The sequence below is a fragment of the Lathamus discolor genome, chromosome 2, assembly GCF_037157495.1.
Source record: "Lathamus discolor isolate bLatDis1 chromosome 2, bLatDis1.hap1, whole genome shotgun sequence".
NCBI lineage: Eukaryota > Metazoa > Chordata > Aves > Psittaciformes > Psittacidae > Lathamus > Lathamus discolor.
Window position 1 is genome coordinate 124,521,344 of NC_088885.1, and position 17,860 is coordinate 124,539,203.

General features: G+C 46.3%; 2 protein-coding genes across 5 annotated transcripts in view; one reads left to right on the forward strand and one right to left on the reverse strand.

Annotated features, from left to right (window-relative positions):
• Positions 1-15,574, forward strand: part of TRIM55 (tripartite motif containing 55) — a 39,440-nt gene extending 23,866 nt beyond the window's left edge. For 2 of the 4 annotated variants that reach the window (XM_065668364.1, XM_065668368.1), the window contains one exon: positions 12,950-15,574. In XM_065668364.1, the coding sequence (XP_065524436.1) occupies positions 12,950-13,069 (120 nt within the window). In that variant the 3' untranslated portion in view covers positions 13,070-15,574. The remainder of the gene's footprint in view (positions 1-12,949) is intronic. The other 2 variants (XM_065668366.1, XM_065668367.1) reach the window with 2 other exon arrangements.
• Positions 15,166-16,834, reverse strand: CRH (corticotropin releasing hormone). Its single transcript, XM_065668369.1, has 2 exons — positions 16,690-16,834; positions 15,166-16,198 (listed from the first exon to the last, which is right to left on the reverse strand). The coding sequence occupies exon 2, from the start codon at positions 16,181-16,183 to the stop codon at positions 15,650-15,652; it is 534 nt and encodes a 177-aa protein (XP_065524441.1). The 5' UTR covers positions 16,184-16,198; positions 16,690-16,834; the 3' UTR covers positions 15,166-15,649.
• Between the last annotated feature and the right edge of the window lie 1,026 nt (positions 16,835-17,860).

The window sequence follows — 17,860 nt, forward strand, 5'->3', positions numbered from 1 at the left end:
TGCCTGGTGGTAATTTGAATTTGAAAAGCGTCAGACACTGTGAATCTCAATTAAATTTATGGATCATAGTTTATTTTCATTTATTTGTGTTTCGTTTTGAAAATTCATTGTATTATTACAAGAGGACATAAAGTCTGTTTGTGGTCCTGGGAAGTCAGGCATGCGAATAGCATTATGCTCTTTGATTTAACTTCTCTTCCTTTTTAAATTCAGAATACCTTTTGAAATTAAAACCAGACAAACGCAGAAAGCTTTCATTTCTACCATTTGAGACCTCTTTCTGTGCGGTCTCTGGTGACAGCTTTATGATTTATTTAATCATGAAATAGAAAGGAGGTGAGGGAGAAGGCATTTTGGACTCTATTTGCATAAAAATTATGTTCTTCTCCAACTGTAGTGAGGTGCCTGTTTAGGCAGTTTATGCATCTTTATCTTTCATGTGAGGTATCAGGTCACTGCCCTTTTGTCTTTTTCTGTGATAAGCCCCTGAAAGCCACATAATAAAATTACTTGAAATAGCTGAAATAATAATTTATAATAATAATATAAATCTGCATGATTCTTATCATAATAGCAGCATATACATTATTTTCAGGCTATTTTAATAGAATGCACTGATAGGGATTTCCTTGCTTTTTAACAGCAAAAAGAGGTTAGTTCCACATATTCATTCCCAAAATTTACTTTATTTAAGGGCTGCTGCACTCTGAGAAATTATATTGATGCATCAAGAAGTTTCCTTCAGAGTGCAGGAGGGTGTATCAGCAGGGATACGGCAACAGGCATGCAGCCCACATGTGTACAGGTTGCTTGGTCTAAGAAGGGATGAAAGGAGATGATTTAGCTGAGCAAAATAGGTAATTTACACTGGAGAGCAACATCCCGCTTGAGGGAGTGCCTAAGACAGAAGTATAATCACCACAGGCTGCTTCTGTGTCTGATGAAGGATGAGAGGCAGCTCCAGGAAGAGAGACATTTCACTAACTGCTGCTGGTTCAAACTTGGCACCTCTTCACAACTGCCTGCTGAGCATAAGGTGACACTGCTCAGCATCTCAAACTGGGGAGGTCTTTTGAAGAGAATTTGACCCTCTGCAGATGACAGCCAGGATCCAGTGATTAAAACACTGGTAATGGGAATAACATCAGTGAACTGCCTTGCCACCGAGAGGAGCAATGTACTAGTGAAGGGTGACATATATGTTAACAAGCAGCCCTTTCCAGTGCACGGGAGAAAAAGATCTTGGAGTCCAAGCCAAAAACTTAAGAGGGCTTAGAGACAGTCTGTGTGAGGGGTTACAGGAGGTGAAGCAAGCCTTCACCAAGTCTGAAGTTGTCTTCTTGTGTTTGGTCTCAGAAGAGAGGCTAAGTGAGCTGGGAAGAATACATATTTTATGCATTAGACTTCAGAAACTCATTCACCCATTTGGCGTATCAGGACTCAGGCATGTGGGTTTGTGCTTTCTATAATGAATATTACTGAAGGATGCTACCAGTGGCATACAGGTGTGGAGCTTTAGGCATGTGAAGAATGATGTGTGTGTTTTGTAAATGCTAGTTGCATCTAACTGTTGGATCAGCACACCTGAAGGGGCATATGGCTCTTCACACTCTTAGAAATCTGACTTTTAAGTATGCACTGAGTCATTTTTTGTAGTAAGATTAGTTTGTAGGAGTGTTGGACATCTATCACTTCTAACAGTTCAAATACCCAATACTCCCAGCTAACAAGCCAGGTATGTAAGCCCCTCTTGCTGCCCAGCTTTAAGCAACCAAATGTGAAAAGCGAGCCCTAAGCTCTGCTATCCTATTCCCTTGTGCAGACCTCTGGCAGGTAGGGAAAGCCATGCACATCCAGAACAGAAAAAACATTTTCCAGGAATGTGTAGTCTTTTAAAGTATCTTCACATGCAGAACCACTCTATCCCTTGGTTTGTAATAGAGGAATCCCAGAAACCAGCAGTGGCAGGTATTTGTCACTGGAAAGAGGCAGATCCCAAATTACCTTATATCTGCTTAAATGATTTCATTCTGGTTAAAATGCAGAGGGGAATGGATGCATGAGGAAAAGTTTATTCAGTTTATTCCCTAATCAGATTTTTGTAGGCAACTTCTCGCATGCGGTGACACCATATAAATGTGGGAGAGTTTATGAAAGTCTTGTATTTGCCTTGATGTTTGGTTATCCATTTTATTTCACCTAAGATGAAGTACTGGACCTCATATTCTGTTGCTCAGCTGTCTGTGTCTCCAAAGAACTCAAGCACACACATTTAGTCTGAAAGGAAATGCAAGTTAATCATCCACAAACAGTATTCTGATCTAATTTCCCATCTCTGCCAGTAAGTTCAGTGCTTTAATTCCATGAGGATATAAAATATAATCAGGACTGAGCTCTTTGGGAGGAGAAATACTAATGGAGTGGCCTATGTTAATCTTGTTTCATTAGTTTTAAAATTTTCTATTACTTGCTTGCAACCTTATGCCATCTGCAAGAATTACCATAGGGACAGTCCTCTCTGTATTCATGTATTGTAGTTCTCTTTGCCCTGCTGCAAATACTTTCATTTCAGCTGGTGATCCTTCAAATATTTTTGCATTCACTTTAACTCACATGTCAGAGAGGTCATTACTTAGCTAAGTTTTAGCCTGTCGGTTGTCATGTCAATATGCAGACAACACAGACAAAATTAGATCCTTCAAAACCAAATTAAGCCCAAGATAGATAATGCTGTGCTCATTGCCCATGTGCCTCTGCTTTTCCACCACCTATAAAAGGTACCATCCCACATTTTAGCATAGAGCTGCTCTGGAATGATTCCATGAGTGCGGCAGTAGTACGCAAATGATGATTTCCTTTCTTTTCTCTGAATTGGAAATTCAGTTTTGCCAGTCTGCGCAAATAAGGAAGCTCTTCAAGCCAGCTGCTCCAAGAGAGGGGACTACTTGCTCGAGAGAAGGCAGTCTGCCTGAAGGATTCTAAGCAAGGGTCTCCCTCCCTCTGGCCCACTCAACACAGCATTCACACAGTTTGCCCCCAGAGCAGGATGAAAAGTTTGTTAGCATCAGCAGCAGGCACAGCCCAGGCAGCTCTCTCAGGAAGTCAGCTACTCCTCCAAAACCTCTCTGCTCCCTGCCACAAGTGTATTTAATGCTAATGAAGGATCTAGGAACATAGAGAGCAAAAGCCAACTTGATATTCACCATCTAGGTCTTGATGTACTTGCACTGTATCTGTTTTTAGGTAGAAAACTGGACTTATTTCTGTACTGTTAAAAAATCTGCAAGGTTTGACTGAATGAAAAATGGGTCATCTATCCTTTGTGAAGTCAGGCCTTTTGCAGGGGTCCCATGAATCTGCTAGTGTAAAGGCCCAAATTAAACTCAGTTTGAAGCTTCTTCCTAAACTTTTAAATTTCGCTTGGAAAAAAGTGTTCAGCCTATACCTGAAACACAGCACAAACACCAAAGGCAAGAAACCCAGTTAATGGTCAAAAAATTCTGCCTTTGCTTCTCTGTAATTGACTTAGTAAGCTGGGGCTTTGTTATAGTGGCTGGGTCTGAGGCCACTCAGGCCGATGTTCAGCTGGTGGCAAATTCTGCGTCTAACTTTCCATTTTGTATCTTGACTTCATGCTTCAGGTGAGATTTTTTTTTCCTCAGTTTAGTAAATACATGCAGAGAAAATGAGGAAAGTCTTGATTGTTCCTTCTTTAACACCTCTCTCTCCCTTGCTTCTGAGAATTATTTGGGTGATTCAGAGGCAGCAGTGATGAGTCGTGAGGGCAATGCATGAAGACCAGTTTTCAGACAACAGTTTCTCATAATTAATATGAGCAGCAAATACTTCACTTGAAGTTTTACCTCCAATAGTCTGTGATTTGTCTGGTGAGTCATAGATACCATCTGATTTATGTATATTTAATTTTTTCAGTCCATTACTAGCAAAAGGACCTCTGCAATGACAGAGTGGGCAAAGTTATTTATCCTGTTCAAATTAATACAAAGCCAGGTTCACCTAGACATTGTCTTTCTCATTGTCTAGCTCATTTAAACACTGAATTCTACTTCCAGTCGACCTCCTCCTCAAAGCATCACTTGTTCTGCTCATTGTTAAAGCATTCAGAAAGGAAAGTAGAGTGTAAACAAAAATATTTCTTAATCAAGGATGAACTGTTGCTGGTTTACATCAGATTATGGTAGATACATGTCACAACAACACAAGCCACCTGTTTGTGAAATATTTGGTTAGTTATCCTACAGCTTTGAGACAGTTCAGGCTTTCAGTATAGTCATACACTTGTTTACGAAAAGCAGTGCTTGTAGTCCTGTAACCATTACAGGTGGATCAGTATTTAATACCAGGCTACCTCACTGAAAATCCCACCAGCAGTAATTAATAAACTGGCCTGAGTCCTTGTGTTTGTATATTGTATCATGCCACTTCCAGTCTTTCCTGACTTGTGAGCAGGCAAGAAGCCTGCAGTACCCTGCAGGATTCAGTGCCCACCTACATTTGAAGTGGACATAAAGGTTGGGGTGTGACATGTCCAGCCAAATTGAAATGTTAAAAACCAGATATATCAAACAGAGCTGATTCCACCTGAGATCACTTTTTCAGGTGATATATATTACTGACATCTTTACAATAATCTTCAGGTCATTAAGTAATAGACCAGTGACTAATTCAGAAAACTTGTTAGCCCAGGCTACTGGCCAAAAGAAATAGATAGGTGCTGCAATGTGCAAACTACACTGCAGATGTCCAACACAGATGTCACGCCTTTGACTGAGCAGAGAATGAAGATCTCACAACCCCAAAGAATAAGTTATCAGAATTTGTCATTGCTCTTTTTAATTTAAAGAGCACCCTATAAAATCTGCCTCAGTCTATCTCAACCGCCGAAGGTGGTGATTGAAATACAGACCCAGTCTGAGCACTCCTGCCTCAGCATTTCTGCACACAAATGTGGCTTCTTTTTCATGATGAAACACATGCTGTATGACTTGCTGTATTACAAAATGCCTTACTGAGGAAAGGTAGCTGTCTTTTTCCCCATCAGTGCGGGTGAGAATTTACGATGTCTGGCATCAGATTTTTTTTTTAATTAATTCATTTTTATATTTAGGCACAATTTCATAATTCAGTTTTATAAAATTAATAGATCCCTTTAAAAAATAAAATGGAACCAACACCTGCCCAGATGCAGGTCAGTTCCAGGCTTGTCTCTGGTGACAGTTACCTGTGATCTGTGCTCTACAATAATCAATAACTGTGACTGAATCTGAGGCTTTAAAAGCAGCATTTATCACAGCTTCCTTGGACTTCACCTGGGAACAGGGCAAGATGGGCAGGAGGAAGCTTGATTAAATATGTTGCACGTTGGTTGACTGAGAGCTGTGAAGCAAACCAGCATTGCTAATGCACAAGCAAATTACAGTGTGAGATGTGATACAACAGACATTTGTCTGGGAAATCACAATGCTACTCACTGAGCAATGTGTTGATGGAATAGAGTCATTTCTTGGCTACCAGCTTCACTTGCTGTGGCTGTAGCAAGAAAGTTCAGGCAACTGAAGACATGGAAAAACAAGCACCCAAAGGAAAAGGGGCAACAGCAACATGAGATGAGGGGGGAAAAGGGTTTTAACTGTGGCAAAGAAGCTCTTCTTCTGTTTTGTGCTGGCTTTAAAGAACAGCAACTGGTTTAGCTGAAGTTCCAGCTTTTCTTCCTGCATTTCCATCAGTGTGGTTTTGTCTCTCAAGAGAAGGTGTGCTGTGTCAACAGCTCATGTATACCTGCCCCCCTTCCCCACCACGTACTTACAGCAGCCCATCAGTCAGTCAGTCACAATGTGAGCAGTGCTCCAACCTGCAAGAGTGGTATGTGTCTACACAGCTCACAGCCATGCTGGCTCTGTTATCTGATCCTCTGAATGGACCTCTGGGTGAGTTACAGTCTGAACTGGCAATCTGTTTCATTCACTGGATTTACGAAAATACCCTTTGCAGAGGAAGAAATGTTTTCAATTACAACAGTCCATGTTACTCAAAGGAAAGACTACCTGACAGAGGCATGATGTTCAACCATTACTAGGTTTGCTGCTTCTCCTGAAAGCTAATAGCAAAGTTTCCCTGGCATGGATTAGGCAGGTTACTGACACAGGGGAGTTCTTGGAAAGTGTTTACTTCACATTTAACTTGCTGATCTGAAATCATATCTACTTGTCTGATGAAGCAGCAGTAGGAAGAAGAGGGGGCAACTGGTAGCTTTGAGTAGCTTTCTAGTACTGGTGGCCAGTGCATACCACTTACTCCTCCAGCCCCTCAAGATGACCCTTCTATTGTTGGAAGGGAACAGAAATGACATGGTTGATTGATCAGGATGTCCTCAAAAGCTTCACTCTGAGAAAGATGGGAAATGTTGTGTAGATAGATCTGGGAAAGACTGTTCCTATCAGGCAGCCTTAACATTCACGTATTTGTAAGAGCCTTCTCTTGGGTTTCCTCCATTGTCCTGGACAGTAGCAGGACAAGGTTTTATGCAAATATATAGTTAATCACTCTCAACAAAAAGTAATGCCAATGAGGTGCAGCAATGGGTGAAACATTACACAAGTATGTTACTTCAGGCTTTTTTGTTTGAGTCATGAATAAGATACGTGAGATAAATAAAGGAATTGGATTTCCTTAGTCCAAAATAACAGTTAGAAGAAAGCTGCTCTCTCACACCATTCTGTAAAACTGTTTCCACCACTGGTTCAAGTGTTTGGACCTCCATATCCTGTAGGAGATGTGTGGATTCTGTGTCAAAAGAAGCTAGCAGGCCTGTTTTCCTCTGAAATATATTTGGCCTCTTTGAGGTCATTTTATAAGAGACATTGCATTAGACATTATGCACATGTTAATTGTAATCTAATGAAAATCTATTGAAGAAAGGCATTTCTTCCCAATGGACTTCTAAAATTCATTACTGACCACTGCTGAGTGACATATTTAGTACTGTGACTGAGGGAGCTTGTCTGTGCATATTATTTTGCCTGCTAGTATATGCGTTTCTGTGGCAGGCAATTGTAGCAATTATTTTAGAGAAAATTCTGTTGGTTCCCCCTAACGAAAAAGAAAAGATCCCTACAAAATAAGCAGCCTCTTAGCTTGGAACAATATTGTTGTGATGCATGTGACAGCTGCCAGGAGTTACACTGAAGGAGCTAGACTGCATAAAAATAAGAAAACAAAATGCTTGAACTAAAGTGTAAACTATTTGAAAATAACCTGTTGTGCTTCTTTTGTTTCCGCTGCCTGGAAGTGTTGAGTGCCAGAAGTGTAACACTTGACATTTGAGGCAGACAAACATAGCCTACGGATTCTGTGATTGCTTTGCGACCAGCTAGCATTTTTTAATCATGCCTTTTCTTGTCAACACTGGGGGTTGTTTCTAAACAACCCAGCTAAAATATGGGAATTAGCTGTAATTTCTCACTCCTTTTCTGAGGCTACTGAAACCATAGAAGCAGCTTGTATTTTTACTGCTTCTCTCTCCAAGACCCGCATACTACAACATATTCACACTCTTGCTCTCTGGCTGGATCAAGAGCAGGCAGTGAAGGCATTGGGTAGTTCACATGCCTCTAAGGGTGTAGATCCATTTTTTTCTCTGGCAGCAAAGGTGATTTAGGAGTTTCTTGCCAAATTGCCCTGCTTCTTATTCCTGTCCAGATGCCACCACTCACATGGCATTTGTGCTGAGACAGCTGTTTGTTGGGCTGTGTTGGAATCAAATCATTCAAATGGTCCAGGTTTAAAAATACCTTCCTTCACCTCAAAAAAAAACAACACAAAATTGATGTCATTCCAGTGACATTCCCTTTCTTATTGCAGCCCTGCAAACAGCTGCAGCGATGCAAATGAACAATGAACCATGGAGGCAAAGTGAGAAGAGATGGACGAGGAGCCAAGGGGCAGGACCTGCTTTGGTTAGCATTGTTGCTCCAGAAAACATTCATATAGTTTATAGCAAATAAATAACCATCCATCTGCATAGTTGTAAGAATAACCCCATAACCTGGGGCATACTGACTCCTAATAAACCCCATGCATTCTTTTCTCACTTTTTGCACTGTAAATCTAGACCTTTCTCATCAATTTGGTCAAAACTGACACCACGACTCTACAAGATGGTTTGGAGAATTGAGCAATAGGTCAGGTGACGCAAAGTGTTGAAGTAGTACAAATTCACTAGGTAAAACCATATTTGTTAAAAAAATTTTAGGTAGTTTTTTCTTTGCCAGCAAAGGCACAATCTATGCTCCTGTGGACAGCGTAAAACCAGCAAACATTTTTTTTCTGATTAATTACAAAAATTATCATTTAATTATGCTCAATCCAGATAAAATATACTGCTGGGTGAGCTACAGCCCTGGAGGAAACAACCATTTCAGCCCCCATTTCTCTTATTTCTCACATCTTCCTGCAAGCTGGTGTGATATATCTCTGAGAGGGACATTATAACAATGGTTTCTCCAGATCCCACCTTATCAGAAGTCATAAAAAAAATAATCAAAAATTTCCAGAGCAAAAAACAGAAGACTGGGAAGACCCTTCACCTTTTCTCCCTGTTTCCTAAATTTAAGAGTTACTGACCTTGTAAAAGTGATAATGCAGTCAAAGTTCTCAATTTCTAACAAGTAGGTTTCTGATATCCTGAAGTATTTGACAGAAATCTTTCTTGTAAGATCTTACTTAAAAGCCAGATCGAATCTAACCCAGCCACCAAGAGTGTCTCTAGAGTCAGCAGAAAGAACTTCCAGAGGGCAACCCACCCTATAGACACTTCTAAGTACGGGACAAACCACCCTCTGGTTGTGCCTTCCTCTCATCACTCCCATTATAGGGCATGAATACAGCTTGCTTGGGTGGATATCTCATTTCTGGATGACTCAAGTTTGGTAATATGGATCCCAGTCTTTGTACCTAAAGGCTATGGAGGTTAATGGAGGTTAATGGAGGTAAAGCAGAAAATAATGTGTAGATTTCATTTTGTTTCAAGTCTCTGGAAGGCTTAGGCTGCCTATTTTTCCCCAGCATAAATGGGTAACTGCTAGACCCTAATAAATGAAAACATTATGGCAAAGCCATCCTACTCACTCCTTTCCCCACTCCACACCCTTTATAAGAACCGTGTACAGATTTAAGTAGTGCTCTGCTTAAGAAAGCAAATGCTGAAAGATGATGAATACCTGCAACTTTGATACAACTCATCAGGTTAAACTCTGAGATCCTTATACGTGCAAATCTTAGTGTGCCAGATGCTGAGGAGTGCTGAATGGCTGCTCAGTGGGAGTTGTGGTTGCTCAGCACTTCCAAAAATTTGGCTCGTGAACTTCAGCCTGGACTTTGCTTATGGGAAAAGCAAACTCAACCATCAGTCATGCAGGGTGTGCTTTCCTCCCTGCTTCATGAGCTAGCCTGGTGAAAATTCCTGGTGCTTATTGAGAGCATAATCTGATGTCACTCTGCACCACAAGGGAAAATCTAAATCAGTGTGTAAGTATTCATCACTCTCTCAGCATTGGCCTAATGTGATTAATGTAATCTGAGGTAAACACTTTAGTTATTCCTTATTACTGTTAGCGACACAAGTCAAGGGTTGGGACTTGTTATTCTAGGTAATGTGAAAAACAGCCCTACCCATGAGATCTCCAAGACTAAGATAAAGCTCGAGTAGAAGCTTGACAACAGTTACCTAATAGCAATGGATAGACACAATGAAGTGTTGAATCTGAACCATCTGAAAGTCATGTGGCAAGGGCTGTGCCGTGCTCAGCAGAAAGCTTTTCTCTGGCAGCAGAGCAGGGCTGCTGTAATAGGGAAAGCGAGGTGATCTGAGATGAGATTGCAAGGACCTGCAGAGGGGCTGGATACTCTAATCCCATTGACACTGCTTCAAAATTGACAATTGCCCAATTGACATTGAGCCCTACTTCTGCTTCCTACCTTTCAGAGTCACCTCCTAGTTCAAAGAAGTTGCTTTCTGTAGAAGTCTGCAGCTTTGTGTCTCACAATCTCAGCACAACGTATAACTCTGAGTTGTGTGGGCTGCAGCTGGAAGGGAGGAACTGACTTAATAATGTGGACAGAGTTGCTCCTGGCACCTTTTGATGGTCTCTTGCCTCACATGAGTATAGGGTACCTTAGTCACTGTATGACTCAGAGCACAAATACTAAAGTGTCACAGGTGTGAAAATGCAAGTCTAAAAGGTGTCTGGGCATGATGGCAAATGGTTGCTCTTGGAAAGACACATTGAAGTATTGCAGACTGGCAGCCTGCTGAGTCCAGCGAGGTGCAGGGAGTAAATGCTTCATCCCGCCAAACCCAGTGGGAATATGTTGGAGCTCTGACATTGTTTTGCTGACACAGGAAGATGTCATCACAGCAGAATATGAAGGAGTTAACACCTTATGAAATGCAGATTTGGCAGTGATGCAGACCAAGATTGTTTTGTTTGAAGTGCAGTACCAGCAGAGTTGGTTAACAAGGTAACGCAGTCATCTAGCCAATCTAAGTCATTACATTGTGAATTTTGTCTTCTTACACGTTAGGTCCAAATTGTATGAAACACTACTTACTTAAGTCCATACATAGTTCTTTGCTTCAGAGTTAACCTTAGTTTAATGTGTACTTCTGTATAGTAGCTGGTTGGAACAGCAAGCGGAAGTGCTAAAAAGAATCCCATCTTGCACAGGCAGAGAAACTATGAGGTACCACTATGGTTTTAAGTAAAAAAATATACAAGCAGTTCTTTATTAAACCTCTAGCCAGTCCTACTCCTTTGAAGAGCGAGAAGTGAGGCAAGCTGTCCCATGCCTCCTTACACACACTAGTGAAGGCTCGTTTCACAAAACTGCACAACCAATTTCAAGCCAATTCTTGCTAGTTCAGGCATTCCAAATGTCCTTCAAAAAAAAAAAAAAAGAGGCAAAATTTTCAGCAGAGGTCTAGTAGAAAACCTACACTCCTGTACCCACAAAGATCAGGAGAGCACGGGATCTCTTACACCTTAAGAAGTCTAGCCATGTATTTAATGCTGATACCTGAATTTTGTAATCAGGTTGAAAGGTTTGCATTCAGCACTTTCCAGTGCTGAGAGGCAGATCTTCTATAATCAGGACTCAACTACCTGCCTTTTCAGCTGAAGATCTATCCCCATGGGCCCAAACCTTTTGAAAAAGCTTGGGAGACAGCCCTTCTCACTAGCATTGCTGAAAATGGACTTTGGTATTCAAATAGGCAGCTATTTCTCCCAGCTTTTTCATCATGCTTGTGCACTTATTAAAATGCATTATAAAGTTAGCAAGCAAAAGCTATATTCTTCTCCAAGATCCTTATCCATAAAAATCCTTTCTGAGCCATGCATTTTGCAACAAATAGCAGTGAGTGCCTTGCTTTGAAAATATGAATCAAAGTAAAAGGTTACTCCATATTTCATACATTTTCTCAGGTAGCATTTCATTGGAACATGTAGGGTTATTCCAGTCTAAAGCAACTGAGGATCTGCATCTAAAAAAGGAGCTGTGAACTCTAATTGCATATAAAAAAAAATAGGGAGCTACGTTTTTCATACCTTCATGCAGTCTTTTTTGTTAGTGACACTTGAATAGGTAGTAACTGGAATGAAGCCCAGTAGCAAATTTATACTTAACATGCCATTAGTTCTTACTAATTCCTGTGGTACACTCTAACATTGAGCACTTACAGAAATGCTTAAGAAAGTCATCCATCCCATGCTTCAGTTCCTCACAAGCATCCTTGCTTCATTGTTTGTTCCTGGATATCTCTGTTAGCATCACTGCTTTGGTAACTTCCATTTAGGACAACATTATATAGATTGAGACATTAAAATTCAGAGGACACCACTCTCATTTTCCCTTTATCAAGTAGTACCTTGACGTCAAATAATTCTCCTAAGGTTGTGATAAAGTTCCCAAATGAAGGTGGTATCCTGCACAGAGAGGGCTAGCAGTATGGCAATTTTAATATTAACAATGTGCAATAATTTCTATGCATATCTAGGAATATAAAGAAGGGGAAAAAATCCTGTATGTTGCAAGTTAAATAGTGGTTTTAATAATGAAGACACAAGGTATCCCTTAGTTACCAAATCACCCATTTTTACATGTTTTATCTTTAATAGGATTTCAGATGCTATCATAAATCAGTCTTCATTCTCTGCCAAAGGGATCTGAAAACACTGGAACTAGTAAAATATTTCTGCATATTATATTGGTCTGTTAAATAGTCAGCTAATTTTCAAAATAGTAATAATTGCTGTGATTAGCAGTTGCAGCATATTGTGTCTAGATTCCTTTTTTTACTGTAAGCATAGGATACCTGTGCAAATAAAACCGGAATTTGCCCTGGGATATAAGCAGAAGCTTCTATTTCTGTGTTATTTATTTCCTACTCTTGGGATGAGTGAAATTGAAGTGAAATAAATATTAAAAGACTTTAAAGAAAAAAAAAAGATAAAAAGCACCACATCCAAGGCAGATTTCATGACAGCAGAACAAGGATCACTTTGAGTGGCAATGCACTGACAATAACTTTTGGCTTTGGTCCATATCAATCTGGAGACCCAGCTATGCAAGCCAAGCTGGCTCTGGATCACTTCTAAGCAGGCAGTTATCACCGTCAGTGCAATAATATTCTAGAAGTCCAAATCAGGATTAAGCCCTTTGCACAGCTGTGACACAGCTCACCCGGTGTAATCCTCCCTCTTCCATTGTCTGTGGCAAAAGGCCTTCTGACTTCTTCTGGCATTAAAAGTCTTGCTGGTGTCCCCTCCTCTTTCCCACTTCATTCTGGTTTTCTGCATGCTGTGAAATCTTAAGGGTTTTAATGCAATTCATCTTTTCCTTTTCCATTTGTCAACCTTTCATTCCTTTACAGACTGGTTCTGAACCGTCCCCTCAAGGACAAGTGGAGGAAACTCCCGTGAGCAATGAGAGGGATGGCGAGCCGGCTCGTCATATCTTCTCCTTCTCCTGGTTGAACTCACTGACTGAATGATGACTCACTCCGGCTGGCTTCTGGTGTGCTTCTCCTCGGAAGGACCACGAGCGCCCGCAGCCTGGCTGCAGTCAGCAAAGAAACTGCCCTGGAAAGGGACATCCAAGAGGGTTTTGTTCCCAGGAACTCAGTTGGCCTCCACATTGTACCCAGCCCTTGAGATGACAGTCCTGAGGGAGATGGGGACCTGGGGACAAATTACTGTGCTGTATTGTACTCAGAGTGTTTTTCAATAATTTCTTGTTTCCAAGGGGAAAACAGCATCACTTCAGCTGTAGGCTGAGCACTGCTAGTGTTTTGTTACTCACTTTTTGGCACATCCCTGTGTAGGTGTAAATGCTTCACCACTCTTAGCTAAAATGCTGGTATGAGATTCACTAGTAGCATCCTTTACCAAAACAGTGTTTCTCCTCAGTACCCTCCTGCATCCCCACTCATTGGTGCTGTGGTGACTTCAGTGACACTATCACACCCTCAGCAGCCTCAAGCCAGGGTTGTGTCTGAGCTCATCCTTGCAGCCACTTGTATTCCCACAGCACTGGTGCCTCCCCAGATGGGGAGGCTGAACACAGGATGGGAGAGAGAAGCTGCCATTTCTCCCTTCCCACTTGCTCTTCCTGCTGAGCCGCCATAGATGACCCTCCCATAGAGGTTATACGTAGGGAAGGTGCCAGGCAGCAGGGATGAGGAAGATGGACATGCTGAAATCACTGTCCAAGCCCCTGCACATGATTGCAGAACACAGCTCTGAGCACGTGGGGCAGATGCTAGAGTGTTGCCCACAGCTGTCCAGCCATAATGTGTCTGCGTTTTCTCAGTCATCCGTGTGTGTCAGAAAATAGACGTGTTCTTGCACGAAACCAGAATGGGATGAGGTGATCACAGGTTTAATTTGAAGGCCCCATGGTGAGCTGTAAAAAAGGTAAATGCGAAATGTCCTGTTCTGTGCGCACAGCAGGTGCTGAGCTGCCTAATGAAATCAAATTCATGTCTTAAAGCTCTGCAAGTTGTACTGAAGGTGACACTCTGCGAGTATTGTCATTGAGGACAGAGTGTCAGCACTTGGTAGCGATTAAGAGAGATTGACAAGTTGCTGGGAGTCCTTGGTGCCATAGGGGACCGGGCATCAAGCTCTGCACTAGGGTTAAGCATAGATCTTTCTGGGAGTCCAGGGCCTGGGCAGAGGACTGTGTAAGGCCATAGGCGTGTGCTGAGCTCCAGCGGGACTGGTGAGCTGGTGGTGCAGACCCCAGGGAGGTTAGCCGGCTGTGAGGGGTCAGCCCCAGGGCCTGGCCACTCCTCACTGCCAGGCTGAGCCACCTCAGCCTTCACCGGTATCTGTGTTGCCTGGAAAATGCACTTGTGGGAGTTTTGGAGAGCTGCACAGGCGATCTCCCTGCAAAGCTTTGGGACTCGCGCAGCCACCACCGCCTCATTGCTCTGGCTGCTGGAGCAGCTTTTACTGGGATTTGGTTTGGCATGAGGGCTTTTGTGGAAAATATGGAGGACTTTCCCCAGCTCCCCCTGGGAAGCGTCTTCATAAGCCCTGCCACCTCGCCAGCGCCCCTGGGAGGGACCCAGCCTGGGTACCGCCGCCAGGACGGGAGGAGTTGAAGTGGGGAAGAACCTGCCTTTTTGGGGTGCGGAGAGGGCGAGCACAGCCAGACCGAGAACGCAACAGAGGCCCGAGCTCACGTTTTCTCACCGCTGCACTCTGGCAGGAGGAGACTGCCCGACCCCGGCCGCAGCGGCAGGAGCCGGGGAGCCCCTCGGGGTGAACCGGCAGGGCTGGGGGCACCCACGGCCCCCCGAGTGCCCCCGCTTCCCCTCGGTCCCCGGGAGCAGCCTGTGCCGAGGACTGCGGGGCCCGGGGCCGGCGGCTCGTCGGGGCGCGCCGCTGGACAGCCCGCGGGGACCGGGGCTCCCGGGGCGGGGAGAGGAAACGCGTCCCTGGGGGGGGGATTTAAGGCTCCCCGCGGCTCCGGGTGACAGCGGCCGTGGGTGCCCCCCTCTCCGCCGTTCTCCCCGCCCCGGTAAGCGCTGAGGGAGGCGGAGCAGCCCTCGGGCGTCCAGGCAAGAAAGTCTATCAAGCCATCTTTACTTTGCAGCTTTTATTAAAAATATAAATATTAAACATTCTCTTACACAACCAAATCGACCGAGCGCTGAAAAGATGTTTTATTGTGAAAATGTTTACAGGAAAAAAAAAAAGTGGATTTAAAGTAGCTTACAGAGATTCCCCCTCCCACCTCCCTGCCCCCAGCAGAAAAGTTATCTGTCTTCTTGGCACCACTTCTTCAATGCTCACACATCCCTACGTTGCGATGGCACTAGAATAACTGGGAAATGGAGAAATAAATAAAGGTAGGGGAGGTTACGAACGACACTCGTGTTTCTGCACTTGGTACACGGTTGTGCATGCTAGTCAAGGGACAGAGGCTGTTCGGAGTACACCCTTCTAGGTTTAAAGCTATATAAAAATAAAGAGATGACATCAGAGCAGCACTATGGTACATCGGACGGTGTAATTATTCTTGTGCTAACTGCGGAATCTCTTTGGCAAGGCGGGGAGGGGCCGCTTCACTTCCCGATTATCTCCATCAGTTTCCTGTTGCTGTGAGCCTGCTGCGCCAGCTGCTCGGCTCGGGCCATCTCCAGGACTTCTCGCAGGAGGTGGAAAGTCAGATCCAGAGAAATAGGGGGCTCCTCGGATCGCTTCTCCCTCTCCACGGCCTCGCCCTCCGCTTCGCCCTCCTCGGGGCTCCCCAGCGAGCGCTCGGGCAGCTGCTGCAGCTGTTGCACAGCCGCCCGGAAAAAGTTGCTGGCGGCGGCTTCGGGCTGTAGGTGGCTGGTGCTGCTGGAGGAGGCGGAGAAAGAGCCAACGGGTCTCTTGTTGAGGTTTCCCAGCCGCAGGAAGTACTCTTCTCCCATGCGGAGCAGGACGGGCAGAGTTTGCTGCTGCTGCTGTTGCTGCTGCTGCTGCTGCTGGAAGAAATCTGGCTGGTGCAGAGCCCCGTGGGCGGCTACCGGGTTCTTGCTGAGGGCTCTGCACTCCTGGCAGGGCAGGAGGGCTACCAGCAGGATTCCCGTGGACACCAGCAGCGGGATCTTCATGGTCGGGGCCCAAACCTGCGGGACACACGGGGCACCGGGGACGGGGTTACACAGCCGAGCAGCGGCGGCGGGCAGGGCAGCGCGGGGCCGGCCGCTGTCCCGGTGCTGAAACTCATCCCTCCGCTCCCCTCGGAGCCCCTCCGCGCCCCTCCGCGCGCCGCGCACCGCTGCCCGGCAGCGCTCAGCCCCCGCCGTCGAGGCGGCCGCTCCTTCCCTCCCCTCCCGTCGAAGAGCTCCGGGCTGCGCCGCCGGCGGCTCCCGCGGACCAGGCTGCGCTGAGCCCCTGCGAGGAGAGCCGGTCCGGCGGCTCTTCCCCCCCGCCCGCGGCGGGGTGCCTGCCGCGGGGCGGCTCTCCCCAGCAGCCGCTGGGTGCGAGCGCCCGGCTGCCCCTCGCCTCCCCGCTCCCCGGCCGGCCGGGGGAGCTCCCGCCTCCCGCGGGACGCCGCGCTCAGCCCCACGCAGCGCAGTGCATCCCGCTCCGCGCCCCGGCGCAACCCCGCACCTACCTGGGGCTGCGACGGCGACAGGGCAGGCGGCGGGACTTGGAGGTGCCGGTGTGCCTTCTTCTCACTCTTCCTCGGAGCCGGCTCCTGGCGAACTTGGGATCAGATTTGGTCCTAATCAGAGCCGGGGCGCGGGATTTTTATAGCTTAGACCCTCTCCTGGAACCACGCAGAACTTGCCTAATAAGCTGACGCTCTCCTGACAGCCCGCTTGCGTGCCCCGATCCACTGCTGAATAAATCATGGGGGCCCGTCGGAGCGGCGATGGGCCGAGTTTCGCTATTGCAACCCCAAATCTCACGTCCAATTATATCAACAGATATTTATCGCCTCTGCAGTGACGTCAGCCGGGCCGGGGGCCGGGGAGAAGCGTGCCCCATCCCCCCCCCACCCCCCCCACCCCACCCCATTGACAAAAATACTTGAATGAGATTGCCTGGCGGGCGCGTACTATGAGAGGTCACTCCGGGAAACTTTCCACTAGCGGCCGGCCCGCGGCGGGGGACCCGACCCACCCAGCACCAGGGCTGCTGCCCCGGGCCGTCTGTTCCCCCCGCCGCGGTCCCCCCCAGCCGCGGCCGGCCGGTGCGGGAAGCTCCGCGCGGCTCGGGGTTTGCGTGGATCCCGTCTCTGCTCCGCGCCCGGGTTTGGGCAGCGCTTCCCCTGCAGAGCGGGCAGGAGCGCGGCCGAGCCCCGCGGGCAGGGCAGGTGCGGCGCTGGTGCCGGTGCCGGCGCCGGTGCCGGGCAGGACTCGCCGCACCGCGGACACCGCCAACCTGCGGGGGCTGCCCGGGTGGGAGGGGGGTGGAACGCCGCTGGGGACGGCAGGGAGGGCGGAGGGGGTCTCCTCGGGAGCACCAGGGACTGCAGCCCGGGCAGCGCTCCGCCCGCTCCTCCGCCCTTGCACCTCCGACACCTCCGCCCGCTCCTCACGGCCCTGCCTCCGCCGCCAGCTCCCGGTCCCTCGCTCTGGCCCTCGCTTCTCTCCATTGCATTCCCACTTCTTGCACGGAGGCAGCAGCTGCTCTTTATCCCCCTCCTCGGCTCCACGAGCTGCCCTTCCTCACCTTTTCAACCCACACCCGTGTGTTTCCCTGTTTGTCCCCCTCAGCTGAGGCCCCACCCTCCGTGGCGTCCTAATCTCAGGTTCAGGTCCCTTTGAAGTGTTCTCCCA